A 27759-nucleotide genomic window follows, 5' to 3' on the forward strand; every position below is an offset into this window, starting at 1 on the left:
TTCCCATCAGGTGTGTGCACACCACATGCACAGTTATCAGAAAGTTTTCCCTTAGCAGCTCCCGTTGGGTCTGCTGTGAAGCCCCCTGGAGTGGCTCCTTCATGGCGCTCAATATATGACCCTGCTGACCCGGCCCCTCCTCATTTTCTTCTTGCCGGCTACTCCGACAGCGGGGTAGGAGGGTGGATACTGGAATGGACATGAACAACACATCTCGAAGAACAGTTACGAGAAGCTGAGTAACTGTTTTTTCTTCTTTGAGTGCTTGTTTATGTCAATTCCAATCAGGTGAGTCCCAAGCTCCACCCCGGAGATGGGGTCGGAGTTAAGGAAACGCTGATTGAAGCACTGCTCTGCCAAATACGCATCATTGCTGGCGTCTGGGTAACAGCATAATGAGAGGTGAATGTATGCATCGAAGACCACGTTGCTGCCCTGCAAATTTCTTGTATCGGGACTTAGGCCAGGAATGCTGCTGCTGAGGCCTGTGCCCTCGTGGAATGTGCCGTGAGTGCCAGGGCTGGGACCTTGGCCAGCTCATAGCATGTGCGGATTCAGGACGTGATCCAGGAAGATATTCTTTGAGATGAGACTGGGAGTCCTTTCATCCAGTCTGCTACTGCTACGAACAGCTGGTTTGACTTCCTGAACAGTTTAGTGTGTTTGATGTAGAAGGCTAGCGCCCGCCAAGCATCCAGAAAGTACAGCCTCTGCTCATGGTTACTGGCATGAGGCTTAGGATAGAAGACAGGTAGAAAAAGGTCTTGGCTAGTATGAAAGAGTGACACTACCTTGGGAAGAAAGGCTGGGTGAGGCCCGAGTTGCACCTTTCCTTGTGGAAGATTGTGTAGGGTGGATTGGAGGTAAGGGCCTTTAGCTCTGACACCCTCCTAGCTGCTGTGATGGCCACCAGGATGGCTACCTTCCACGGTAGATAAAGAAGGGAGCAAGTCGCTATTGGCTTAAAAGGGGGCCCCATTAATTTGGAGAGGACCAGATTGAAGTTCCACGCTGGGACAGGCTGTTTGGTCTGAGGATGTAGGCATTCCAAACCCTTAAGGAAACTGCCTACCACGGGGTTAGCAAATACGGATCTGCCGGACGCTCCCGGGTGGAAGGCTGAGATAACAGCGATGTGTACTTTGATGGATGACGCTGCCAGTCCTTGTTGTTTCAGGTACAGAAGGTGCTCTAGAATGAGAGGTATAGACACCTGTAGTGGAGGTGTATGCTGCTGGGCACACCAGCAAGTGAACCGTTTCCACATAGCTAGATATGTGGCCCTAGTAGATAGAGAAGTCCTACTTGCCAAGAGGAAACTTACTGGTTCTGAGCACAGAAGCTCCATGGGGTTTAACCATGAACCTTCCAGGCCGTGAGATGGAGGGACAGGAAGTCTGGGTAGTGAAGACAGCTGTGGTCCTGAGTGATCAGATTAGGATGATCAGACTTGAGACTCTACCTGCTACCTGGAGTGCCCCCGTAGTAGCCAGTTGTCAAGGTAGGGATATACCGGAGGAAGGCTGCTACAACCGACCTGCACTTGGTGAACACTCGGGGGGCTGTTGACAGGCCAAAGGGGAGGACCGTGAACTGATAATGTTTTTGGTTGACGACAAACCATAGAAATCGTCTGCGTGCAGGTCGAATAGCTATGTGAAAGTACGTGTCTTTCATGTTGAGGGCAGCGTACCAGTTTCCCGGATCCAGGGAAGGAATAATTGTATTGAGAGAGACCATGCAGAACTTCAACTTCATCATGAATCTGTTGAGTCTAGGATGGGTCTGAGACCCCCCTTGGCTTTGGGGATTAGGAAATAACGGAAATAGAATCCCTTGCCCCTTAGGAACCTCCTCCACTGCCCCTGCTGCGAGAAGCGTCTGCACCTCCTGGATAAGGAGTTGCTCATGAGAAAGGCCCCTGAAGAGGGACGGGGAAGGGAGGTGGGAGGGTAGGGAGGAGCAGCAGAATTGGAGAGAATATCCCACTTCTACCATGCAAAGGACCCAGCAGTCCGATGTTATTTGGGACCACGCATGGTAGAAGTGGGACAGACGATTCATAAAACAGGGGGAAGGATCCAGTGTAACGGCAGGTGCATCGTCCTCGGGCGCACCTTCAAAAGGCCTTTTTAGAGCTTGATGAAGGTTTGGTTGGGCCTTGGCCCTGCCCAGAAGGGGGACTGGAAGGTTTGCGCCTGCTGTTCCTGCCCCTACGCCTATAAAAATCCTGCCTCAGCTGAGGAGGATATGGGCGCTGCAGTTGCAGCTTGAAATATTGCTGGGGTGTGCATACCCAACGACTTCATAGTTGCCAGGGAGTCTTTGAGACTGTGTAGCTTGGAGTCTGTTCACTCCAAAGATAACCCTGTGCCTTCAAATGGTAAGTCCTACAGGGTTTGCTGCAGCTCCGGGGGCAACCCAGACCCCTGTAGCCATGAGCTCCTCCTCATGGCTACTCCTGAGGAAAGGGTGGAGGCAGCTGAGTCCGCCGAGTCCAGTGAAGCCTGGAGGGAGGTTCACGCCACTGCCTTCCCTTCATCAATGATCACCGAGAACTCAGCTCTGGAGCCTGGTGGAATCAGCTCCTGAAACTTCAACATGGAGGCCCACAAGTTGAAGTTGTACCTGCTGAGAATAGCTTGCTGGTTAGCTATCCTCAGCTGCAGGCCCCCAGTTGCATAGATTTTCCAGTCAAAAAGGTCCATCCTTTCCGACACCTTGGATTTAGGGGGCCGGCCCTTGCTGCCCCGGTCTCTCTCTCTCATTCACCGCTGATACTACGAGAGAACATGATTACAGGTGACAGAACAGGTACTCATACCCCTTGGAGGGAACAAAGTACTTGCGCTCTACCCCCCTGGCGGTGGGCAGGATTGAGGCAGGAGTCTGCCAGAGTCTTAATATTGCTATGGATAGTTTTTATTCGTGGCAGAGCTACCCTGAATGGTCGCTCTGGAGCAAGGCTGTTGACCATGGGGTCTTCGGACTCGACCACCTCCTCTGCCTGCAACCCCATGTTACGGGCAATCCTTTGTAGAAAGTCCTGGTGGGCCATGTGGTCAATTGGGGGAGGGCCCGAGGTTGAAGCTCCCATCACTGCCTCGTCTGGGGACGAAGATGAGGAGGCCAGAGGTGGTCCGGGGTCCTCCTGACCCTCCGGCTCCCTAAACTCCTCCTGTTCAGCAGGAACTCCTCCTGTTCCTGTGGCCTCTGTGGCAACCGTAGCCAAGGTGGCAGTAGCCTGGTCTTGCAATGGGTCATGCCTTGGAGGCGACCTGGGCTGGCTGTGGGGCTTGTGCCAAGGTAGCCTCAGAACCACGGGGCATAGGCCGGTCCTTGGCTATCTGGGGTGGTCGGTGCTTGAGGCCACCGAATGGGAGCCCCTGGAAAGGGAGCCCTGGGCCTGATGGTAAGCCCGGGGGCTCCAAAAGGGCCATTGTGCTGGAGGCTGCCACTGGGCTTGCCATGCCATTGGCACCTCCCTCCGTTGTTTGTTGGATCTATGCCTGCTGCGATGGGAATAGTGCAAGTCACCATCCAAGTCCGAAGACACGGATCTCAGCTGAGATGACCACAGTGGCGCCGCATAGTGCTGCGCTGGAGACCTGCGCCGTGTTGATGATGCAGGGGACAGGTGCCGAGATGCCTGGGCCGGGGACCGAAACTGGGAATCCGGCATTGGGGACCGGTGCCTTAGATCTGTGCCGGGGACTGGTGCTGGTCCTCTCTTGGAGCCGGGGATCGCTGCTGCTCCCTCCTTGGTGCCGGGGAACCCTTTGGGGAGTCTGGTGCCGGAGAACGGTGCCTTGAGGATAGTGATCTGGAGTGGTGCTGAGGCAAAGAGCACCGGGCCGGAGAGAGTGATTGCCACATCATGGCCAGCTTGCCTCTAGATGGCGTCAGTTGCAACAGCACCAAGGGCTTCATCTCTGATCACCGAGGGCTGAGGAGCAGTCATCCCTATCAAGTCTCTGGTGGCTCCAAAAAGTGTCTGTGGGGGAGGGTAACTCCAACTCCTCCACTTGGCACTGCCCATCCTGGGAGTCGCTGTGCGCCGCTCTCAACGGACCCCCGTGGGAACTGAAGTCGATGGTGCCGTCTCTTGTTGCCTAAATGCTGAGGGCTCCCTCACAGGATGCCCTGGTACCGCGCCTGCAGGTCCCGCTGTTTTCTGCACTGGGGAGCGCCCCCTGTCGGCTTGTCTATGCTGGTTGTACGGCATCGGTGAATGTGAGGGGTGCTGGGTTGTCTGTGCCTCCTGCGGTGCCAGACAACGTCAGTGCCAAGGGTCTCTTAGACTGGAGTCCTTCCTCAGCACCGTGCCATGTACTGATGCTAGGGAATTCCGTACGGACACAGTCGGTGCAGCAGACTGGGGACAAAGTGGATTCCATGAACAACTGCTTCAGCCAGAAATCTTGCTCCTTTTCAGTTCTGGGGAGGAAAGCGCTGCAGATCTTGCACCTGTCTGTCTGGTGCGCCTCCCCTAGACACTTCAGACGCGAGTCATGGGGGTCACTCGTTGGCATAGGCTTGCTGCAGTTTCCACAGGGTTTAAAGCCTTGGGCTCACGGCATGCCCTGGGGGGGAGGGGTTGGGAAAACCCCGCTCCCAAACTTCTATATTGTATAGACACTAACTAAGACTAACTACAACTAAACTAGGCTAAGCTAACTATATGAAAGAACGCTAAGGGAAGCATTTGTTAAGCAAGCGACGGCAGTTCCATCGACCGTCACTGGCGGTAAGAAGGAACTGAGGAGGGGCCGGGTCGGCAGGGTCATATATTGAGTGCCATGAAGGCATCACTCCAGGAGGCTCCACAGCTGACCCGAAGGGAACTGCTATGGGAAAACTTTCCAACAACTAAGCATGCAGCGCGCCCACACCTGATTGGAATTGACATGAACAAGCACTCGAAGAAGAATCTCTATTTCAGGTGCAGTGTGAAAAATGCTTAGTACCACTTCTGTTCAGAATATTTACAGGATAACAAGAAATCATATGAGTAGCAACTGTACCCCTCAGCTAAATAAAACATTTACTGGCTTTAGGACTTGGTTATTAGAATAAATATGAAAGCTAAAAAAAATGGACAAGCAAGAAGCGTGTAGAAAAGCAATACTTACTTCCATATGGACTCTCTGTCAGTAGGATATTTGGTTAGGTTTTTCAGCAGCTCCACCAATGCAAGATGGATGCCTTCTTTAGTCGAGACATTGGTGCAGCACAGTAGTTCATGAAGTGCTTCCCGAATGTCTCGGGAGGAATCCTAAAAACCAAGAGCTCTAACTATTAGCATGCACATGTGTGTGTGTGTGTATACACACACACACACACATATTTTAAAGATTGTAGAATTATTCCCATAGGTTCCCTAAATCCAATGTCTATTTCTAGTAGGTTACAGCAAAACCCAGAGGAACATCAGTCCAGCCCGAATGCTGCAGGCTCTGTCTCTTTTGAACTCAGCCAAGCTGTCTCACTTACACATGCGCTTCCTTTCACGGATGAAAACTTTTCCACTCTTCACTCTCTCAAATGAAAATCACTAGGAGTGATAAATATATCAACTGGTATCCTCAGGCACAAAGGATCTGGTAGATATTTAGAGGTGCTGGGTAACTATTGCATGGTCAAGCAGATGATGGTTGAAAACTACATTTAGCCATTTAGGAAGAAGTGTTCCTTTATTCAGCATTTGAAGCTAGAGCCTGCAGGCCCTTAATCAGGCAAAATTCCCATTCAATTCAGTGGAAGAAGTTATGCCCCAGGCAGCCTTAAATGGGTTTGCAAAGGTGTCACTGAAGGCCATAATCTGGCCTGCAAAATCTATTACTGGAGATGATGTATGGGATGAACAGAGCCCAGCATGACTCTCAGTTCCTAGGTTGAATTTGCCAGGCTGGCAGGCAGTGGGGGTATCTTTTTACTTTTGAAGTGCACAAAGCTTGATACTGGAATCCAGTGAGACAATAAATATGGAACCCCACAATGTCATTTTTGCAGTCACCGTTTAAGGCAGAAAAACACTTCAAGAGGCACCTTGCTGCCAGAAGGGACACCTTTCACGTATACTGTAACATGGAGGTCCTATAGCTCTATTTGTACAAGTGTTTACTATGGTGCCATAACTGAACTCCATTTTGAAAAATTACATTCTACCTGCCTAAAATACACTCTGTAGTTTCAAATGCACACATTATTCTTCCTCTTTACCAGTACTTATGCAGCGTTACTGTGTGCTGTTAAAAAGCTTTTGTGTTCTGCTCCAGAGGTGGCTGCATTTCAGTGGCAGATTTTTTTTTTTTTTAAATTTACGATTTGCAGAACACCAACACCATGAGAAGAAACAGAAGCCCTGCTGTTAAGAATCTCAGTCTAACTAAACAAATAATGCAATGGGTGATCAAAGGGTGAAAGTATGACAGGGCTGTGCAGAATGTTGAGCGGTTTGTTTTTTTTTTAAATAAATTAACACAGCTGAATGGACAAATCTTCACAAAGAAAGTGTGTTCTAAGGAGGGACTTGAGAGAGAGACAATGAAAGCATCGCATGCAAGGTCAGGCATAGGGATTGCAAGGAAGAAGGCATGGAAACAAAAGTGGGAGAAGATTATAAAGGGCTGGATAGGCACGTGACTTGAGAAGAGGAAAGTCAAGTGTAAGAAGACATGCGAACCAGAGCAGAGTTGTGCAGAGACTTGAAAGCAAGTACAAGAGTTCGCGTTTGATAACAAAAGCCGCCAGTAGAAGAGGAGACAGACATGGTAGGAGCAGCTGGCGAAAGCAGTGGGGTTAAAAAAGAAAATGGTAAAGGCAAAGGCCAGCATTTTCAAACAAGGGTCCCTAAACGAAAGTGGCATGATTTACAGAACACTTATTTTGGTGCCCAAGTAGGCATTTAGTTACCAAGTTAGAAAGTATTAGCCAAAGTGCTCAGAAATCCTTCAGGATCAAAGATGCTACATAAAGCATCAATTATCATGTTTCAGCTGGCATAACATGAATGATCAATCATTGTAGAAATACAAACAACAAAAAAAGATGTAGGACTAAATTTTCAAACATGATTAGTGATTTTAGGTGCCTTGATTTTTGGGTATCCAACTTCAGCTTTTTTGAAAGTTTAGGCCATACTCTGTATCAGCATATATCTTGACTTTTCATACAAAAATCAAAGGTAATAAATTCTAGGAGATCAAAGACAGTGGCCATGGGAAGCTCTTTCCAAAGAGAACACTTGCCTCTAAGACAGCTAGCACGGTATCGAGCTGGTCCTCTCGCAGCGTTATGTTGTTGGAGATTTTTCTCATCGTGTGTATCGACTGCAATCTTACCTCTTCAATCTCATCATTAAACATGTCTACTAGAAAATCAAGACACTTCTCTGCAAAAGAAGGTGAAGATTGAGCCAGCATACAGAGGGCCTCAACTGCAGCAATCCGAACCTCTGAAAGAAGGAAAAAAAAAAAAAAAAAATCTTATTTAGGGTTATTTTTAATGCTGGTCAAAAGCTATATCACCTAGTGGCCAGACCTCAAGCTATGCAAGCGTAAGAATTTTGATAGGAGACCCCTAAGGAAAATTTTGAATCACCAGCGCTGTCTCTGTTAGGTATCATTCACTCCAATTATCAGTTCTGAACAGCACAAGCTACCATTTGAAGTGACACTGGAGGTATTTTCAGGTGAGACAAAAAAACAAGATTATTATTATTAGAGAGCCATGGCATGTTTTGCAGGAGTAGGAGTTCGATAATTACATTCTGCCTGCCTGTACACTTCCTGCCATTTCAATTGTCGAGAGTGTTCTTCACATCCTTCCTTCACTTGCTGTGTAGTTCTCTATAAAAGTTACATTTCACCCCAGGGTAATTGTGTTTCAATAGCAGAAGTGAACCCTGCAGCAGTTCTCAAACTGTGGGTAAGGATCCAAAGTGGATCAGGACCCCATTTTAATGGGGTCACCAGGGCTGGCTTAAACTTGCTGGGGCCCAGGACCAAAGCCCAAGTCCGAGGGCTCAGGTTACAAGCCCCCTGCCTGGGGCTGAAGCCCTTGGGCTTTGGCCTCCCTGCCTGGGGAAATGGAGCTTTGACTTTGTCCCTCCTGCAGGGTGGCGGGGCTTGGGCGGTCTCAGGCTTCGGTCCCCCTCCTGGGGTCATGAAGGAATATTTGTTGTCAGAAGGGGATCGCGGTGCAATGAAGTTTGAGAGCCCTTAGTTTAGAGCTATGCGATCCCTCAGAAAGGAAGAGGTACCATGGGAATGATTAATATGCATGTTATTGGAAAGACCAGAAGGGATAGCCAAGCAGCCCACATGTATTCGGACTGTAAAAAACACTGTAGGTATTTGAAGTACCTCCACATGTAATCCATTAAATGGAGGCAAAAGACTCTCTCATCCACTTTCTGCAGGCTTGTGTGAACGGTGATCATAAAAACAACAGAACCAAATCTGGCATGTTATAAGATATTTCTATTTTTCATCCAAAAAAAGCTTAGCTTGAAAACAGTGAATTAAAATTTGCAAATGTAGCATGTTAGGCTTATTGTTCTTGAACAACATGGTGTGATTCCAGATGCCTCTGATTAACTCGAAAAAATACAATCACGGTAAGACGCTGCTTATTGAGTTATAGATCCTTTCCCCTCATCCACCAACCTACTCACTCAGTTAAGGCAGCACAGATTAAAACACATTTCACTGACACTGCTCTGACAAGGCAGACTAAGATACAGATTAAAAATTAGTACAAGGGAAGGCTGCAGTGCTGCGTATAAGGTGGAACTCTAGCCAGTAGCATTTAAAGTGCAGTAATGGTCAGAGGGGTGACTGTATAAATAATTTCCACATCAGTTCACCAGATCTGTGTGTATTCCGAGTCAATCATTCTTCATTGATAGAAATGCTACCTTTGGCACTGCAGAGTGAAAAATCTATGTGACAGCAAGTTGGATATTATGGTATGGAAATCCGAATTGTTTCAAGTGAAAAATCTTTATTATTAAGCCAGAAAGAACCAAGGTTATTTTTCACATCCCAGAAGGACTTTGACAGAAAACCCCATGTAATTTTAATTGCAAATTGAGCAAGCCTAATACAGAAGTCATAGAGCAACAAACAAGCAACAAATCACATTTACAATGTGATTTTACAGAGATACTTTTTAGAGCACACCCTGTACTTTCTAATGTTCCTCCATCCACACGGTAAGTTTTAAAAGCAACAATCAGCAATTACAGCTCATAGAAATGTTCATCTTCAAGGCACTTCACTAACATTAACACTCTCAATAGCCCCATGGAGATACAAGGGGTAAGAATTATTCCCTATCCACAGATGGGGAAGCTGGGGCAGAGAGGTGAAGTGACCTTGGTTAGTCCCATTAACAAGATCAGTGTCATAGCCAAGTTTAGAACTCCAGGGCTTGGGTCCCAATGTTGTGCTCCAAACTACTGCTGTACAACTCTGTTAAAACTATTTACAGTGAGAGAGGACCAACATGCTTTGAACTGTTGTAAGATGAATGTAGGTTTCCCCTTTCTCTAGGCTCTAGAGAATCTGTCCATTTCCAGCAATAGCAACTAAAGTTTCCACTTTAGGACTCAATCTAGCTTATTGAAGTCAATGAAAACACATCCAGTGGGAGCTGGATCTGATCCCTGAACAGTAGAAGTAGACACTTTTCCCCACACACTTACCTAAATTAACTGTTTTAAAAAATTACTGATTTCCGAGTACCCTAATACAGAATCCTTGGCCTGTCCAAAGTGCTGAGCTAACATTAATTCAGTCTTGCAAAATCATGAATATTTACCAACCAGGAATAAAATCTACTTGCTCACCCTCACCGAGATGGTAATGAAAAAAAAAAAAACAAAAACTTTTTTTTTTTTTTTTTTTTGGAAAAAGGGGATCTGTTCCAGGCAACATGAATTTTGGAAAGCTACGTTATCCAGTATGTTAGGGACTTTACATTCAGATCCTCCTTTCTTTGGTTGCCACATACAAAGTTAACACTCACCATACATTTCATCTTCCAGGCCATGAACAAAAGCCCCACAAGCTCCCGATTCAATCAAGTTCACAGCACCTGTGTCTATTTCTTCTTTGGGTGCATCGTCTCCCCATTTTCTGCCACTTGAAAACTCCCCAGAGCTGTAGAGCTCTTTGGCTCGTTCATGTGCAGTGCGCTTCCTCTGTGAAAACAAATATTATGTATCATAAAGGCTATTAAATTTTAAAGGAACTATTGGTGCATTAACTGACTTGCTCTGGTTCCATAACAAGGTTTATAGCGAAAGACTTCAACAGTGTAGGAGGAAGAGATGTAATTGCTGAGAGACATGAAAGCTACCCTCCTCTTATATGAAAAAAATCACTCAATATTTTGTGCTTTGTTTTCACTGGGAAAAGAATATCTAACATGTTTTAATTAACATATTGTTAAACACGATTCTGTAGCTACCCCTGTTAAATTGGGGTTATGCCCTACCACTTTAACATGACTGTGTGTCTATATTAGATAATAACTGGCATTAAATCATGTGTTAATCAAAATGTCTCCACATTTCCTAACACACTTCAGTTGCCCAGTGCAGACAAAGCCTTACATTCACTTTCCATCCAACCAAGGATCTCAATACCCTTTAAAAAAATTAGCGAATTTAGCCCTATCATCCTTGTGAGATACAGACGAGTTATCCCATTTTGTAGATGGAAAAATTGAGCCAAAGAGAAGAAGGATTTTGCTCAAGGTCACTATGTGAATCAACTACAAAATCATGATAAAACAAACAAACCAAACAAGAGTCCCAATTCTAAGCGTTAAGTCATTTGAAATGACTGCCAAGCAGATCCTGTAAGATCTTGTGTTATAGCATGTTCCCAAAACTGGAACACAATCTTTCTGTTCACAATAAATAAGAGAGAAGCTCTAAAACAAGATGGTGTCAAGATAGCATGCTAATCCCACTCTCTCCTCAATGAAACCTGAACAGCTTCAGGAGTGATTTATTACAAGAACACAAAAGCTAATGAAGCAGTTTAGCCTTCGTTTTCTGTTAGATTAAAGTCAACCTGTCACGATCAATCAACTCTCAATTGCTCTGAGGCATGGAAAAGATAAAGAAATATGTTAGACATTAACTTACCTGTTGTGCAATTTTAGTGCTAGGTAAGGGCGGGGGGACGGAACGGGAGGGGACAAAATAATAAAAGACAAGGTTTATGTACCCTCAGATCTGACATCAGCTTCTTGTCAAGTGTCTGCTCCAAGAAATGGGAACTAACTTGCTGCATAGATCCCTGAAAAAAAACAAACAAAAAAACCCACATTACGTGAAGAACCAAGATGGTTATCAATGTAAGCCAATAGAATCTACTGAGTGACACACCCCAGCACAGCGACCACTCATTTCTGTATTTCAAGGGGTTTATACAGTGCTCATCACTGCAGTATTTAGGAGCTTTTAAGCGTTCATGAGTGTCCGATATAAATTCATCACAGCACCCTACTCTCTCCATATAGTTGGTCCTAGCTAGGGATCTAAAAACCTGGCCTTGAAGTTGGGGGCCATAAATGAGATTTTGGTTGTGCTGAGGAGTCCATTCCCCGCAGAGGAGAGAACAGCTGTGAATAGCTGGGAAGCTATTTTCTAATGGATCTGCATATACTCTAGCTCCACCTCTCCCCTCAAAACTGCCTTGAAATTTGGCAGAAATCAATTGATCTAGATACTGATATCATACACAGTATCAACTAGCAAATCCAGTAAACAAAAGTCAGAACATTAATGCTCTCTTCACATCCTTTTTTCCCAAATATAGGCAAAAAAGACAACATACTGTGACCTTCTATCAAGAGGACATGAAAACAACAAGGAAACTTACCAACAGTTTAGCAGCTTGCACTCTAACAACCCATGAGCCATCACTGACCATATGACATATTTTTCCAAATGCATCATCAACTAAGCGAATTTCTTCATTGGAAGAAGGAATTGGGACAATGCTGAGTAAGACAAAGGCACACAATATAAGTCACTGTGCTGAGACTTTGTATAAAATGCGTTATCCTTCGTGGCAAAGGCCAATGAATAAACAGTGCTGTACTACTACTATAATACATAAGGAATCTTAGGAACAAACAAACAAAAATATCATCTAGTCCAACATGTCCACTTTTGGCTTAGGCTATAGGCATTTAATATACATAGCCTTTCAAACCACAATGTAAGGGACTCGTTTAAGACAAAAACCTTCAGAACTAGCATGCTTATTCCTATCCTATATAAGTTTTTGAATCAGTCTGCATACAGCACATACCTCTCAGGATACAGCTGACTGAGGACCCAGATCAACTGAACTGCAGCACTGCGTACCTGTTCATAATCATCTGAGAGCAATTTGCAAGCCTGAAATGAAGGTTTCCAAATATTAATCTTAAACCCCTGCACCAGGTTTACATTTAAGCTTCCATTAAACTCTCTTATATGATAAAGTACAGATTCTATACCACCTAGGTGAGGTTATGAATCAAAATGTATTTGGTTATCTCAACCTAGTCCTACCAGACCTTTGTCCATTAGACAAATCCAGTGCAGTACTTATCAGATTGGTTAGCTCTGCTCAGGTGAGCTCTAGCACTGGCTGAACTACACAGAGACATGAAGAATGTTGCATAGCACCTGTCCTCGCTACAACTGACTATGATCCATATTATTCTCATTTTCATAGGCCTTGATCCTGAAACCTTATCCATGAAGGTAGACCCCATCCTCATGGGAACATCAATGAGACTTTAATTCTATTCAGGTTCTTATGCTGCGCTCATCACCACAGTATGAGCACCTTCCAGTAGTACATTAAGCAATGCTACTACACACCTGCCACATGATGATTGTTCACTCACCCTCTCTTCAAAGGAGAAAGCATGTGCAGTGGAGTATCTTGTTTTGGTAGGGTTTATTTTTTCCCCCAATAAATGTACCTGTTGCTATGAGTTTACATAATAGAAGGCAGATAAAAAAAATGCACTTTGCACTAGCAGCAGAAAGTGGAGGTGTTGTGATGGTCCTTAGCTCTTGGTGGAGCTCATTCCACAGTCTCAGACCCCCGGAGAAAGTTCTGTCTCCTGTACAGATGAGCTTTACTCTTAAAGCAGAGAGTTCCATTGTGCCAGAGGAGCATAGTTGTCAACCAGGTCTTTGTCCCAGAGCTTTGGATAGCATTTTAGATATCCTGGGCCTAGGCCATGGAATGCTTGGAAGACTCTGCAAGTGTGCAAGATTCCACTTGCACAGATTAGATTGCAAGATCGGGGCCATAATTACTAAAATGCCTCACCTTTTCCCCAACCCTCTCCCTCCTCCAGTAAAAGTAAGCAAATTACATCTCCACAGCTTCACTGTCTTGAACATACTTCCTTTCCTATTGAACTACTTTGTCACAGAAACTAAAAAAGAACTTGCACAATATTTAATAAGGCATTACCTGACTGTAAATAGTCTGCTGCAATTTTAATCCTCTTTCATGTAGCTGCAGCTATAAAAGGAGGAAAAAAACAAATAGATGCATCATCACATGGTTTTAAATAAGATAGTCAATTTTCATTACTATTGTCTCTACCATTTGATTACCATTGACATGAATCCCATAATAATTGCTTGCTATAGTAGTTGATTCTCTGCTACATTCAACCATTTCATGGCCTCTGCTGAATTAAATATTCTCATCTTATTATAATAAATAATTATCTAGACTTTGGTATAAAGTTTGTCTCCATCATACTTGGTTTTTACATTAGTGCTACCAATAACACCATCTTTCTCCAGTCTTCTGAAGAGTTGTGCTTCACAACATGAATTCTCAATAAAATCTTGTCCTAAAACATTCTCAACTACTGATCCAGCAAAGCTGTAGACCCTTCTCTAGCAACTACAGACAGTTTCTACACAGAATAATGTAGTTCCATATGAGTTTCCGAAGTATAAATAGTAAGACAGAATTATATATGTTCCCTATACATGGGAAGACTATCCGGTAGGCTGTCATCTGAAAGAAAAGCATTTATCTTTTCTAGACAGGCCTCTGCAGACTACAATTTACAAATGAAGAAAAAATATTAAAACCGTAGCAAAGTAGTCATGGGCAAGGTTTTTTGGTGCCTCCAAAGAATGCTTTCTGGTCTCAAACTACAGAACGATGGAGGCTTTTGTGCTGTGATAGTATATTGTCCTGGCAATAAGAGTCTAGGTTTGGACATTCAATTTAACCATAAAAAGTCACATGAACACGTTTAAAAAAAAATATCTGTAAAGAGAGTCATTAAAATACAAAAGAAGTGGATGGAAAGAGCAGAGGAAGATCCCAACCAGACCCTACTGAAATCCTGTATTAAATGCTGCCTCTTTTTCAGAAGTTTAATGAGTGTTAATCTGAATACCCTCCATCCCCACATGGAAATGGGTTTACCTTACTAGCAGTTGCTGAACACCCAATTAACATGATTACTGAGCCCTGCAGAAATGCTATTTTTAAGCATAAACTTTCTCTTGGATTTTTCCAGTTACTGAAGTATTTCTTCTTCCTTCAGCAACTTCCTGATGCTACATCCCAACAAGCATTAGTTGGCGTGGTCAGTATTGACCATAACCAAAGCTAAAGCAAGGAAAGCATATTTATTGTTGATTGGAATGTGCCTGATTTTGTTATATATACACACACCAAAAAATCTGAAGTCACTAAAATGATTAAACTTCCAAAATATATATTTATCCTCCATTAATCTATTGTACAAGAATCTGGATATTCCCCTCACACTTTTTCAAGGCCAATTTAATTGAAACTTGGGTAACTTTAATTCTCACATTTACCAAAATGACTTAATAAATCACCTTCCTGACTAAGTTTTTCTGGCTCAATTTACAACCACTTACAAGTCTTCTTGAGTGACTCCTAATACATTTAAGTGTGCAGCAGCACTTACCATAGCTTTTATAGCTGCAGTCCTAACACGAGGGTCCTGATCAATAAAGTGGTCCCCTATTATCTTCTGGACATCTTTGGTAGCCAGGCTTTCAGCTTCTTTTGAGGCACCTTTTTCCACAGATCCAAGATAACCAATCAGCTGGAGGCACTTGTTTCTGACACCATGGGAGGAGTCCGTCAGATACTGTGTAATGGGATAGAAGAAGAAATGTTTTTCTTGGTATTTTATCCTTTCAAGCAGCAGACTGTTTCACATGAGATGAAGCCTCCCAAAAGTTTGTGTTTTGTTTTAAAGTTACAACAGTTTTCAGGGAAAAAGTCCAATAGTAGCTTTCCTTCAAATATTTGATGCTTACTTTATTCTATATATTATCAATCCTCCAGAACAATAATTTCATGAAGAAGTTTAATCAGAAATTTTACACACACATACATTACAGTTCTCTCCATAGAAAACAGCTTTTTCAGCAACGAATTAAAATAAGCTCTCTCATGGGGCATAATTTTCAAAAACAGTTGTAGATGTAATTTAGGCAAAATACTGCACAGCCTAAGCAGCACACACAAAATGAGTAACTGCTCATGCAGCAAGGATATTTGGCACTTACAACCATCCTCCCAATTTTTCAATTAAGAATAGAAGTATCCAAGTTGGAATTCAAGAGTTCCCAGTTCCCAGTCTTGTGCTCATACCAAAACTGCCTCAGAGTTTATATGACTTAAAAGATACCCTTAAATTTAGTAATCCTACCAAGGATTCCTATCCTGCAATAGATTGACACTGAAATCTCCTATTGATTTGGTACACACACAGAAAAAACAATTGTGGATACAGCTTGCCTCTTAATACAATTTGTAGAAAGAAAATCCTCCTCTACAGGTATATTTTCAAGTGGTGAGTAAAATTAGGTAGCATTTCACCAATCAATGAACCACCAATCTTCTGCATCAATGAAACACACACTATTAAATCCCTCCCAAAAAAGCATTTTAAAGATCTTTTAATATAATACAATTTCTTCTTATATATTCTCCTCCTCCAACACTTTAGTAGAGGATTGATCATAAACCAAGGAAAAGCAGAATACTTTAAAATTAAATTTAAAGAAGGGGAGTGACTCACTGACTCAGATAATTTTTTCATTAAAATACCAAAAGAGAAATAGGTAATTATGGATAATTTATTAACTCACATGGCAATTCATTCTGTGATTTTTATTCAACGCAGCTACTCCATGAACAGAATGTACTTTGGTTACCGACATAATTGTAACAAATTGAGAATGGGCAAAAGACTTATTGGTCAAATCAAACATTAGAGTCAGTATATTTTCTCCCTTTAACAAGATTATCTTAGCTATAAACAGACCCTGTTTTCTTGAGACTAGATGGGTGTGGTAATATTGTTTATTGGACCAACTTCTGCTGGTGAAAGAGACAAGCTTTCAAGCTTCCACAGAGCTCTTTATTTCTTTTAATAGGGCTCTTATGTGAGACATAAGTGCTGAGGGAAACAGTTAGCAGGTGTGGAAGTCAGATAACATTGATTGCACAAGCTTCAAAAATAATACCCCCTAAATGCTGCAAACTAATGTCAGCTAACATTATCTATGAACTCTGAGCTTCATTTCCTTTGCTTTTTAAATATAAAAGGCAACTGTGGTCTAGTGGATTGAGGACAGGCCTACAAATTAGGGAATCTGGATTTACATAGAACTATTGGGATGCTAGGTGAATTGCAGACAGGTAGAAAGACAATGTCCATATCCAAATTTAAGATCGTTCCATTCACCTGGCTTCTCCATGCACCAGTAATGCCATCAGGAAAACAGGAACAACTTTTAACCACATTTAACATGGCTGCTACTCTGAAACCATTTGTAAATCTGTACATGAACAGGGTTACGTAAGTGGAAAGTATGAAAACTGATATGAGTATGATTTTAACAAGTAGGTCATAGCTGCTATTTTGAGGCTGCAAGAGTCTCATTAATTCAGATTTAGAGATTTTGAGGGTTTCAGTGTACTGGACACTTTTGTTATGTAGATTTTTTGCATTGACGTTATCAGAATTTTTATGATTGGCAATGACGCATATTTAAAATTTAGAGTGAAACTCTCCTCCCAGATATGTGCATGCAACTGCTTTTGATTTCAACACAAGCTACACGAGTATCTGGGAGCAGAATTTGGCCTCTACAGCATATTTACTTCATCAATAAGACTATATTACCTTGCAGGCTACGTCTAGCAGTCTCATTCTGACAGCTGGGTTCTCTGTGAGTTTCGTCCCAATCACCAACAGGGTATCCAGCAGCTGAGCAAGAACTTGGTGGGACTCTGTTAAACAAAACAGCGAAAGGTTTCATCTCTCTTTACTAATCTCGTGAGCCTACAGAGATCTCACTGTCTACGTTGCAAGTAAACTGATAAACCACTGTGCGTATTACATAAATGATGTTCTCACGGGATGGAATTTCCAAAAGTGCCTAAGTCCCACTGACTGTCAATTGAACTTGTGCTCCTAAATCCCACTGGTGACCTGCATCCCCACCTCCCAAGAAATGTTTTTTACATAAAGTGCTTGGAGGGATGAAATTCTTTTAAAATTAAAACAGACTTTGTTACAGCAAGAAATGGGGGATAGTTTGTCCTTCACCCTCTTATGAAAACAGTGCTCGTGGAATGTTGTTTTTGTGCAAATTAAAAATAAACTTCTGCCATTATCCTGCAGCTGGGGTGAGGAAAGATTCCATTACAGTGTTCCACTTGCAAACAAGGCTGTCCCCCAACACAGAGCAGTTAAGAAACAATGTCTCTGCCTCTGTGATTTTACAGCAGGAGAACACACTCTGTACCGTCTGCTGTTCTACAATGACATTATATAACAAACAGTGATGCTGAAAGATTTTTTTGCCTTGAGAATGTCATGATAGGATTTTCCACTGGTCATAAAAATAGAGAATACGGGGGGTTGGGGGGGGGGGGGGGAGGAAATAATGTTCCCTCTGAGCAATAATCCCCCATCTTATACTTAGGCTGTTTGTGTTCACATAGGAGTCTTGCCACAGTCCTTAGATCACTGGTCACCAACTCATCGATGGCAACTGACTGGTTGATCCTGGAGCCTCTGCCAGTCGATCGCGATCTCCGGGGCCGACGGTGCAGCAGGGCTCAGGCAGGCTGCCTGCCTGCCTGCCGTGGCCCCACTCCGCTCCCAGAAGCGTCTGGCTGCTGGCACGTCTCTGCGGCCCCTGGGAGGAGGGGAGTCAGGGAACTCTGTGTGCTGCCCCAGTCCCCAGCACTGTCCCTGCAGCTCCCATTGGCTGGAAACCAGCCAATGGGAGCTCCGGGGGTGGTGCTTACAGGTGCAGGCAATGTGAGGAGACCCACTGCCCCCATCCCACCCAGAGCCGACAGAGCGTGCCAGCAGCCAGCCGCTTCTGGGAGCAGCATGGGGCCATGGCAGGCAGGCAGCCTGCTTGAGCCCTGCTGCGCCGCTGACCAGGAGCTGCCTGTGGCAAGCGCCTCCCAGCCAGAACCTTCACCTCACAACCCCTCTTACACCCCAACCCGGAGCCCCCTCCTGCACCAACTCCCTCCCAGAGCCTGCACCCCTCACCCTCTCCTGCACCCCAATCCCCTGCACCAGCCTGGAGCCCCCTCCTGCACCCAAACTCCCTCCCAGAGCTTGCACCCCTCAGTCCTGCACCCCAACCTTCTGCCCCAGGCTCAACCAATACACACCCCACAGTTGAGATTGTTACATTGATTTGTGACAATCCCTGAAGGATTTTGGATCTACAAACCACAAATGAGACTAATAAAAAGTAAAACTCATGAAATGTCCAGTGGATTCTATGAAATTAGGTGCAGTGTGACCGGATGACCCCTGCACACGAACTCCCTCCCAGAGCTAGCACGCCTCACTCCTGCACCCCAATCCCCTGCCCCAGACTTAGCCTGGAGCCCCTTCCCACACTCCCAGCCAGAGTAGGGAATGGAGTGAGCAGGGCGGGCCTTGGGGAAGGGGGCGGGGTAGATCCTGAGTTGATCTTAAATTCAGAAAGCGATCTTGTGCGTAAAAAGGTTAGAGACCACTGCCTTAGATGTACAAAGTCTGGAGGATTCTGCCTTGATTTCAAATTAGATCTGAAGTGTGACTTACTCTCATTTTGAAGTGTGTTAATTGCATCATCCATAATGCAGTCTGGAGAAAATCCTGCCGTCTTCGATAACAAACCTAGCAAGGAAGCAATCTTCAATCTCACAGAGGGATCGTTCTCCTAGGGATGAAAGAAATGATGGTCTCCTCTGCTCTCTTTTCGGCTTAAAGATCATAAAATAGTGAAACACAGGCCAGGACCCACATACAGCACAAAACCATGGACACCAAGACTGCAGCCACCCCCTCACCGGCCCTAATTACTGCAGCACAGCAATGCTAAATTCGATGGCATATTGAGATTCCCGTGGTAGCTCCCAGAACATTTCAAAAGAGTTCTTTCACTGAATATGAAATGAGTAACGCACTGAAAGTATTCCCTGTTATTTTGATACTAAATTCAGATGGCTCAAATGGTTTCAGTTTTACACCGTACATTTTCAGTTTTCAGCATGCAGGAGAGTTTTCTATTGACAACACGAATGTATTGTAACAATTATTGATGAGAAAGATGGAGGATTTTAGAAAGTGGGTAGAGGGAGTTGGGAGTTTTGGCACCCAGAACATGTCAAAAAGAAGTTTGGGGTTTAGCACAAAGGAAGCAGTTGAGGCTTTTCGCACTGGGAAGGATGTGCGTCTTGTGTGTCTGCCTACAAACAAAGGAGAAAGCTGCCTCACTGCAACCAAAGATAACGGTAAGTGTATTAGCTATGGATTTCTGCCAATTTATGCAATGGTGAAAGTTTCTGGCGATAATCATGTTGCCATCATTAGGTATCAGAATCAACATTCCATTTAAATTAGTAGGAGTAGTCCACATCTCTCAGAGTTACTGATTCAGGCTGTCTGCAGAGTTAGGAAGACAACTATGTCTCAGGTCATACTTGGAAATTTTCCCTACCATAAGGGTGTAGGAGAAATCTAACTAAGGCCTAGTCTACACTGGCAACATTAAAGCGCTGCTGTGTAACGTGGCTTGTATAGTCGCGGCAGAGCACTGGGAGAAAGCTCTCCCAGAGCTCTAAAAAAAACCCCAGCTTCATGAGGGGCGCAGCTACCAGCGCTGGAGCACTCTCTACCCTGGCGCTTTACAGTGCTGAAACTTGCTGCCCTCAGGGGGTGTTTTTTCACTCCCCTGAGCAAGAAAGTTGCAGCGCTGTAAAGTGCCAGTGTAGACAAGCCCTTAGACTGTGGAGACAAGATCTGTAAGAAATAAGGTCACATTATGTGGCCAAGCAATCATGGGGCCCTGAATATCAGAACTGCAATATATCACACATTAATGGTGTGACATTCTATACCTTGGGGGAGCGCCCCATATTCATCATTTATATATAATTGTGATTTTTCATATAAAGCACACCATGTGAGGTATCGGGGAAAGGTTAAAATCCACTAAAAGCCATGGTTCTATCTAAATATGTGTATCATTAGGGCATATGAGGTTATGAGAATTATGTTGTATGGCTGTCACTAAAATACGCAGTGGATTTGAGAAATGCCCAGATACTAGCTCTCCAGAGACAATGACAAGGGAAGTAACCAATGCCCAGGTGGGTGCTGAACAGACATCACCAGCCATTGTCCAGCAGAAGAGTTACAATTCAATGACTCACTCACAGGAGACACTATGAACTGCAATATCCAGTAGGGTGAGAACAACTGCTTGATCTAGATGTTTCCCAGTCTAATAGGGTTGAGTTTAGATTGCGTGCTTATTAGGGCTGTCAAATTATTAAAAAAATTTATCGCGATTAATCGCGCTGTTAAGCAATAATAGAATACCATTTATTTAAATATTTTTGGATGTTTTCTTCCTTTTCAAAAATATTGATTTCAGTTACAACACAAAAAGTATACAGTGCTCACTTCATATTTTTTTTATTAGAAGTATTTGCACTGTAAAAAAAGTAGTATTTTTCAATTCACCTAATACAAATACTGTAGTGCAATCTCTTTATTATGAAAGTTGAACTTACAAGTGTGGAATTGTGTACAAAAAAACTGCATTAAAAATAAACCAATGTAAAATTTTAGAGCCTGCAAGTCCACTCAGTCCTACTTCTTGTTCAGCCAATCACTCAGACAAACAAGTTTGTTTACATTTACAGGAGAAAATGCTGCCCGTTTCTTGTTTACAATGTCACCTGAAAGCAAGAACAGGTGTTCTTATGGCACTGTTATAGCCAGCGTTGCAAGATATTTATGTGCCAGATGCACTAAAGATTTATATGTCCCTTCATGCTTCAACCACCATTTCAGGGGACATGCATCCATGCTGAGGACGGGTTCTGCTCGATAACAATCCAAAGCAGTGCAGGCCGACGCATGTTCATTTTCATTATCTGAGTCACGCCACCAGCAGGTTGATTTTCTTTTTTGGTGGTTTGGGTTCTGTAGTTTCCACATCGGAGCGTTGCTCTTTTAAGACTTCTGAAAGCATGGTCCACACCTCAGCCCTCTCAGATTTTGGAAGGCACTTCAGATTCTTAAACCTTGGGTCAAGTGCTGTAGCTATCTTTAGAAATCTCACATTGGTACCTTCTTTGCGTTTTGTGAAAGCGTTCTTAAAATGAACTACATGTGCTGGGTCATCATCCGAGACTCCCATAACCATGAAATATATGGCAGTATGTGGATAAAACACAGAGCAGGAGACTTACAATTCTCCCCCAAGGAGTTCAGTCACAAATTTAAATTAACACATTATTTTTTTAACGAGCGTCATCAGCAAGGAAGCATGTCCCCTGGAATGGTGCCGAAGCATGAAGGGGCATATGAATGTTTAGCATACCTGGAAATTAAATACCTTGCAATGCCAGCTACGAAAAAAGTCATGCAAATGCCTGTTCTCACTTTCTGGTTACATTGTAAATAAGAAGAGGACAGCATTATCTCATGTAAACGTAAACAAACTTGTTTGTCTTAGCGATTGGCTGAACAAGAAGTAGGAGTGAGTGGACTTGTGCACTTACCTCTGCTAATTTGCCCCAGCTGTGAATCTGGCATGGGATCATGATCTGCACTACAGGGGCCCGCGGAAGCCACTTTACATTGTTTTGGTTTTGAGTGCAGTTATGTAACAAAAGAAAATATCTACATTTGTAAGTTGCACTTTCACGACAAAGATATTGCACTACAGTACTTGTATGAGGTGAATTGAAAAATACTATTTCTTTTATCATTTTACAGTGCAAATATTTGTAATAAAAATATACTTTGATTTCAATTACAACACAGAATACAATATCTTTGAAAATGTAGAAAAACATCCAAAATATTTAATAAATTTCATAAATGGTATTCTATTGTTTAACAGTGCGATTAAACTGCGATTAATTGTAATTAATTTTTTTTTAGTTAATCGTGTGAGTTAACTGCGACTAATCAACAATCCAAGTGCTTGTATTTTATTTTCTTTTGGTAACTAACTCCGACTTTTGGCCTAGCACTTAAAATCTATTTTTTGTAGTTAGTAAACTTGTTTAACTGTTTATCTTTACCAGTGAGCTTGCCCAAAGTGTTTGGTAAGGGTGTTTGCTCAGGTTTATAAAGGCTGGTGTATATCCACTTTCCATCGATGAAGTGGTCAACCAATTAATAAATTTGCACTGCTCGCCTTGAGCAGTACAAAAATGGTATACTCCTGAGGTACAAGGCTAGGAGCTGGGGTGGGGATTTGGCTGGTGCCTTTCTCAGTGTGATTCATAGAATTATAGGACTGGAAGAAACCTTGAGAGGTTATCTAGTCCAGTCCCCTGCACTCATGGCAGGACTAACTATGATCTAGACCATCCCTGACACGTCTTTGTCTAACCTGCTCTTAGCTGTAAAGCTAGGCAAATATCTAGATGAGTTGGTGTAACCCTGGAAGACTTCTGCGTACCCCTGGTTGAGAACCAGTGGCTTAGACCACCAACTCTTTTCACATAGGACACCGAGCAGCCCAAAGGAGCAGCAAACAGGAGAGTTTTACAAGGGAGTTCTCCAGGTGAAGGAGGAGCAACTACGTGAACCTTGGGGTGAGTTTGTTGTCTGTCTGTCGTTGTGTGCATGCTTGCTTGCTTGCTGTGTGCCTGATTCATTGAAGTTTATAAGGTGGTGTGTTTGGGGGGTTCTGTGCTGAGCCTAGCTGCCTGCTAGGCCAAGCTGAGAACTTCCTAACAAGGCTCTAGCCTGCCATCCTTTCATCCCTAATCCCTTTAGGATGCCCTGACAAAGGAGTGGGGCTAACTCAGAGACCAGGGGTTTAAAAAGCCAGCTTATAAGTGACCAGAGGAGCTAGCAAACAAGAGGCTTTTGCATGGGAGTTTAGAGAGCAAGCATGGAGAACCAAATACATCTAACAAATTCTCTAAATTTAGGCCAATAAACACTCTCTCCCCACCCGACCCTTCCAAAAAACCACATACACAAAACCCCCCAGAAACCATACAAACAATGCAGCCAGAAGTCCAGTAACAGAGTGGGGGCTATCCAGTTTACTGCACTGAATACATCATGTATGAGTACCTGCCTTGTGGGCAGGTGGAATGCATATGCGTTTGGTGCAAGCAGCTCATGGCCCTCAGATACAGAGTACAGGGTCTTGAGACCAGAGTGGCTGAACTGGAGGAGCTAAAGGAGACAAAGAGGAATCTAGACAAGACTTTCCAGGACACAATAGAGAGATCCCACCCCCATTCAAACAACCTCTGTGCCACTGTGGAGGAGGAGGGAAGTTCTCTCAGGGAAGGAGAACATCAATCTAGAGCAGACAGAAACAATCCCATAGTCGGAACCTTCCTTCCAGATGATGTAATGGCATCCTCGCACACTGAAGATAGCACTCTGGGAGAGGGGACCCCTGTTATTGGGAAGCGACAGGTAATAGTAATGGGGGGGATTTGATTATTAGAAATACCGATAGTTGGGTTTGTGATGACCGAAAGAACTGCATGGTGAATTGCCTGCCAGGTGTGAAGGTTGCGGACCTCTCGAGACATAGACAGAGTGACTTATGTGCAATGCTGGGGAGGAGCCAATGGTCGTGCTACATGTAGGTACCCATGGCATAGGGGAAGGGAGGAGAGAGGTCCTGGAGGCAAATTTAGGCTGCTAGGTAACAGATTAAAGTCCAGAACCTCAATGGTAGCATTCTCTGAAATGCTTCTAGTTACATGCACAGGCCAGTTAGACAGGAAAAACTGCAGGGTCTCAATGTGTGGATGAGCTGATGGTGTCTGGAGGAAAGATTCCATTTATTAGGAATGGGGAAACTTTTGGGAAAGGAAGAACCTATACAGGAGGGATGGGCTCCACCTAAACCAAAACAGAACCAGACTGCCGGCATATAAAATTAAAGAGGTAGTAGAGTGGTTTTTAAACCAAGGGCTAGGGGAAAGTCGACAGGTGCAGAGGAAAAACACGGTTTGGACAACTACATCCATTGGGGAGGATTAAAAGGGATACTCTATAATCTTAGTAAGGAGAAGAGGATAGAAATTGATAAAGTACAGGTAAGAACTAAAGAGAAACAGTCACATGAAAAAGAGTTCCATTCAATTACATCACGTGAAGGCAGACAACTAAATATTGACAGATTTTATAAGTGCTTGTATACAAACACAGGTCTCAGAGTAGCAGCCGTGTTAATCTGTATTCGCAAAAAGGAAAGGAGTACTTGTGGCACCGCAGAGACTAACAAATTTATTTGAGCATATGCTTTCGTGAGCTACAGCTCACTTCATCGGATGCATTCAGTGGAAAATACAGTGGGGAGATTTATATACACAGAGAACATGGGTGTTATCATACAGGCTGTAAGGAGAGTGACCACTTAAGATGAGCTAATACCAGCAGGAGAGCGGGGGGGGGGGGGGGGGGGCGGGAAGGGACATCTGATTTGTGTCCATTTATTCTTTTACGTAGAGACTGTCCAGTTTGACCAATGTACATGGCAGAGGGGCATTGCTGGCACGTGATGGCATATATCACATTGGTAGATGTGCACGTGAATGAGCCTCTGATAGCGTGGCTGGTGTGATTAGGTAAAAGAATAAATGGACACAAATCAGATGTCAAGAATTATAACATTCATAAACCAGTCAGAGAACACTTCAATCTCTCTGGTCACTTGATTACAGACCTAAAAGTTTCAATATTACAACAAAAAGACTTCAAAAACGGACTCCAACGAGAGACTGCTGAATTGGAATAAATTTGCAAATAGAGACTGGGAGTGGATGGGTTATTACACAAAGTAAAACTTTCCCCATGTTTATTCCCCCCACCTCCCCACTGTTCCTCAGACGTTCTTGTCAACTGCTGGAAATGGCCCACCTTGATTGTCACTAAAAAAGGTTCCCCCCCCCAACTCTCCTGCTCGTAATAGCTCACCTTACCTGATCACTCTCCTTACAGTGTGTATGATAACACCCATTGTTTCATGTTCTCTGTGTATATAAATCTCCCTACTGTATTTTCCACTGAATGCGTCCAATGAAGTGAGCTGTAGCTCACGAAAACTTATGCTCAAATAAATTTGTTAGTCTCTAAAGTGCCACAAGTACTCCTTTTCTTTATACCAACATAAGAAGTTTAAATACTAAGGTGTGTGAATTTGAGTGCCTGGTATTAAATGAGGATATTGATATAATAGGCATCATAAAAACTTGGTGGATTGATGAGAATCAATGGGACACAGTAATACCAAGGGTGCTCTAAAGTTCATCCACCTCCCTATACTTCAGATCGCAAGCAGCAACTTCAAAGCATTATCTATACAGTTATTTTATTAGCAGGAGCCCGGCTAACCCAAGTCTGTCAACCCAGCCTGGGGAAGTTCGCTCCAAAACCCTGTGTCCTCTCAGGGACTCCACATGCTATCCTCAAACGCGTGAGCCACACATCCCTCCAACAAGAGCCATGTCAGGAAATATAACCGCACAAATGGGCTTCCACTTCCTGCTGCTTCGCGTGTCATGCGGATTGCTCCCCAGACCCTATTTCTCTACCTTGTAGTAATGCTCCAGCAAGATCCTGACAACTCCTTCCACGCTTTCCGCCTCCACTGGTTTCCTGGCAAACTGAAGCAGATACTGCAGAGCATCTGCCGGCGAAGTGGCCTTACACAGATCTACGTGGAGCGCCGCGGATTTACTAGGCTTGGTCAGCCGCAGCTTCTTGGCGGAGATCTCTTCGTGCTGCTGCTGCGGAGCCATGACAGGGCGTGAGGCGGGACGCCAGAACAGCGGGCAGCCGCCGGGTCTGTGCGGCTAACCCCAGCCCCCCAGCCCTTTGCCAGTAGGCCCACCGCTTGGAGGGGTCCCTTGGGCCCTCACGGGGGGACCCCACACACACACACCCACACCCCGAAGGGGTCCCCGGCGGGGCTGGCAGCTGCCCCGCTCCCTTGTGCGGCCCTCCCAGCAGGAGAGGTTCCAGGGGAGCCGTAGCCGCCTGCGGGCCCTGAGGCCTCTCCCGGATCCAGGGTTGGGACCGGGAGGCCCTTCAGTGCTAGGCCTCAGGCTTCCAGCGGGCTTTCCTGCAACCCCAGACCGCCCAGGAGTCGCCCTGCTCGGGCAGGGGCCCGGCCCCCTCTCCCGGGGAGTCCCCCTTCCGTGCTCCAGACTTCGCCCTTTACCTGAACGACCTTAGTGAACTCCTCATACACCCGCTTCTTCAGGTGCGCCGCCATGCTGAGCCCCGCCACCCCCGCCGCCGTTCGCCTTCAGCAGGGCGTGAGCCGCCTCAGCCACCGTACCGTACCGTACCGTGCCCTCCTTCTCCTTCCCCCTCACCCGGAAACGAAACCATAGAGATGCTGAAGATGACGGGGAAGGGAAACTGTCCTTCCTAGACACCTGGAGGTCTCCTCTCTATGGCCAGGGACTCTCAGGCTGGGGAGAGGCCTGTGTGGGGCTGCAGCTCCTCCAGTGGCCTTGGTGGGTGCATCTGAAGAAGTGGGTTTTTCACCCAAGAAAGCTTGTGCCCAAATAAACCTGTTAGTCCTTAAGGTGCCGCCAGACTCCTCGTGGTTACAGTGGCCTTAAGTCAGTGGGGCAGGCTCAGGCCAGCACAAGGAGGCGGTGCCCTGAGCTGGCCCCACCCCGGGGGCTGCCCTTCACTGGGAGTGCCTGGAGCTAGGAAAGCCACCCTGCTAGTGGGAGGGTGCATAGTCCCTGGGCTAAAGCACTGGGCCGGGAGCCAGGAGAGCCGGGTGCCAGTCCCAGCGCGGCCACGTGCGGCTCACACTGCTCGGAAGCTCACACTGCTCGGCGGCTCACACGCGCGGCTGGATGCGGCTCACACTGCTCGGAAGCGTGAGCCCCAGGAAAAACAAAGCGACCCCAGCAGGGCTGAATCAGCAGGGGCCGGGGAAGTGGTGACTCCAGCTCAGCGAAGGGAATCATACCAAGCCACCCTTCAATTTCTAAACTAGTAGTTCTCAAACTTTTTTTTTTCCGCGGACCACTTGAAAATTGCTGAGGGTCTCAGCAGACCACTTAATGATCTTTCCAAATGTTTGTACCGTGAGATAACTATTGTAAAGTGCTTTCGATAAAAGCACTGTATTAAAAATAATTAACTTTTTTCTTCTACAAGTAAAAGCAC

The 27759-nt window shown here is 44.7% G+C and overlaps 1 protein-coding gene across 3 annotated transcripts in view; it reads right to left on the reverse strand.

The window, feature by feature from the left end:
* INTS4 (integrator complex subunit 4) overlaps positions 1–26925 on the reverse strand; it is a 55327-nt gene extending 28402 nt beyond the window's left edge. For 2 of the 3 annotated variants that reach the window (XM_074955528.1, XM_074955520.1), the window contains exons 1-12: positions 26789–26924; positions 26160–26351; positions 19168–19285; positions 17233–17339; positions 14998–15183; positions 13503–13553; positions 12336–12424; positions 11901–12021; positions 11244–11315; positions 10033–10207; positions 7251–7456; positions 5133–5275 (exon numbers count right to left, since the gene is read on the reverse strand). In XM_074955528.1, coding sequence (XP_074811629.1) covers positions 5133–5275; positions 7251–7456; positions 10033–10207; positions 11244–11315; positions 11901–12021; positions 12336–12424; positions 13503–13553; positions 14998–15183; positions 17233–17339; positions 19168–19285; positions 26160–26351; positions 26789–26842 — 1514 coding nt within the window. In that variant the 5' untranslated portion in view covers positions 26843–26924. Of the gene's footprint in view, positions 1–5132; positions 5276–7250; positions 7457–10032; positions 10208–11243; positions 11316–11900; positions 12022–12335; positions 12425–13502; positions 13554–14997; positions 15184–17232; positions 17340–19167; positions 19286–26159; positions 26355–26788 lie in introns of all 3 variants that reach the window. The other variant, XM_074955511.1, reaches the window with a different exon arrangement.
* Between the last annotated feature and the right edge of the window lie 834 nt (positions 26926–27759).

The sequence above is a fragment of the Natator depressus genome, chromosome 1 (genome assembly GCF_965152275.1).
Source record: "Natator depressus isolate rNatDep1 chromosome 1, rNatDep2.hap1, whole genome shotgun sequence".
Classification (NCBI taxonomy): domain Eukaryota; kingdom Metazoa; phylum Chordata; order Testudines; family Cheloniidae; genus Natator; species Natator depressus.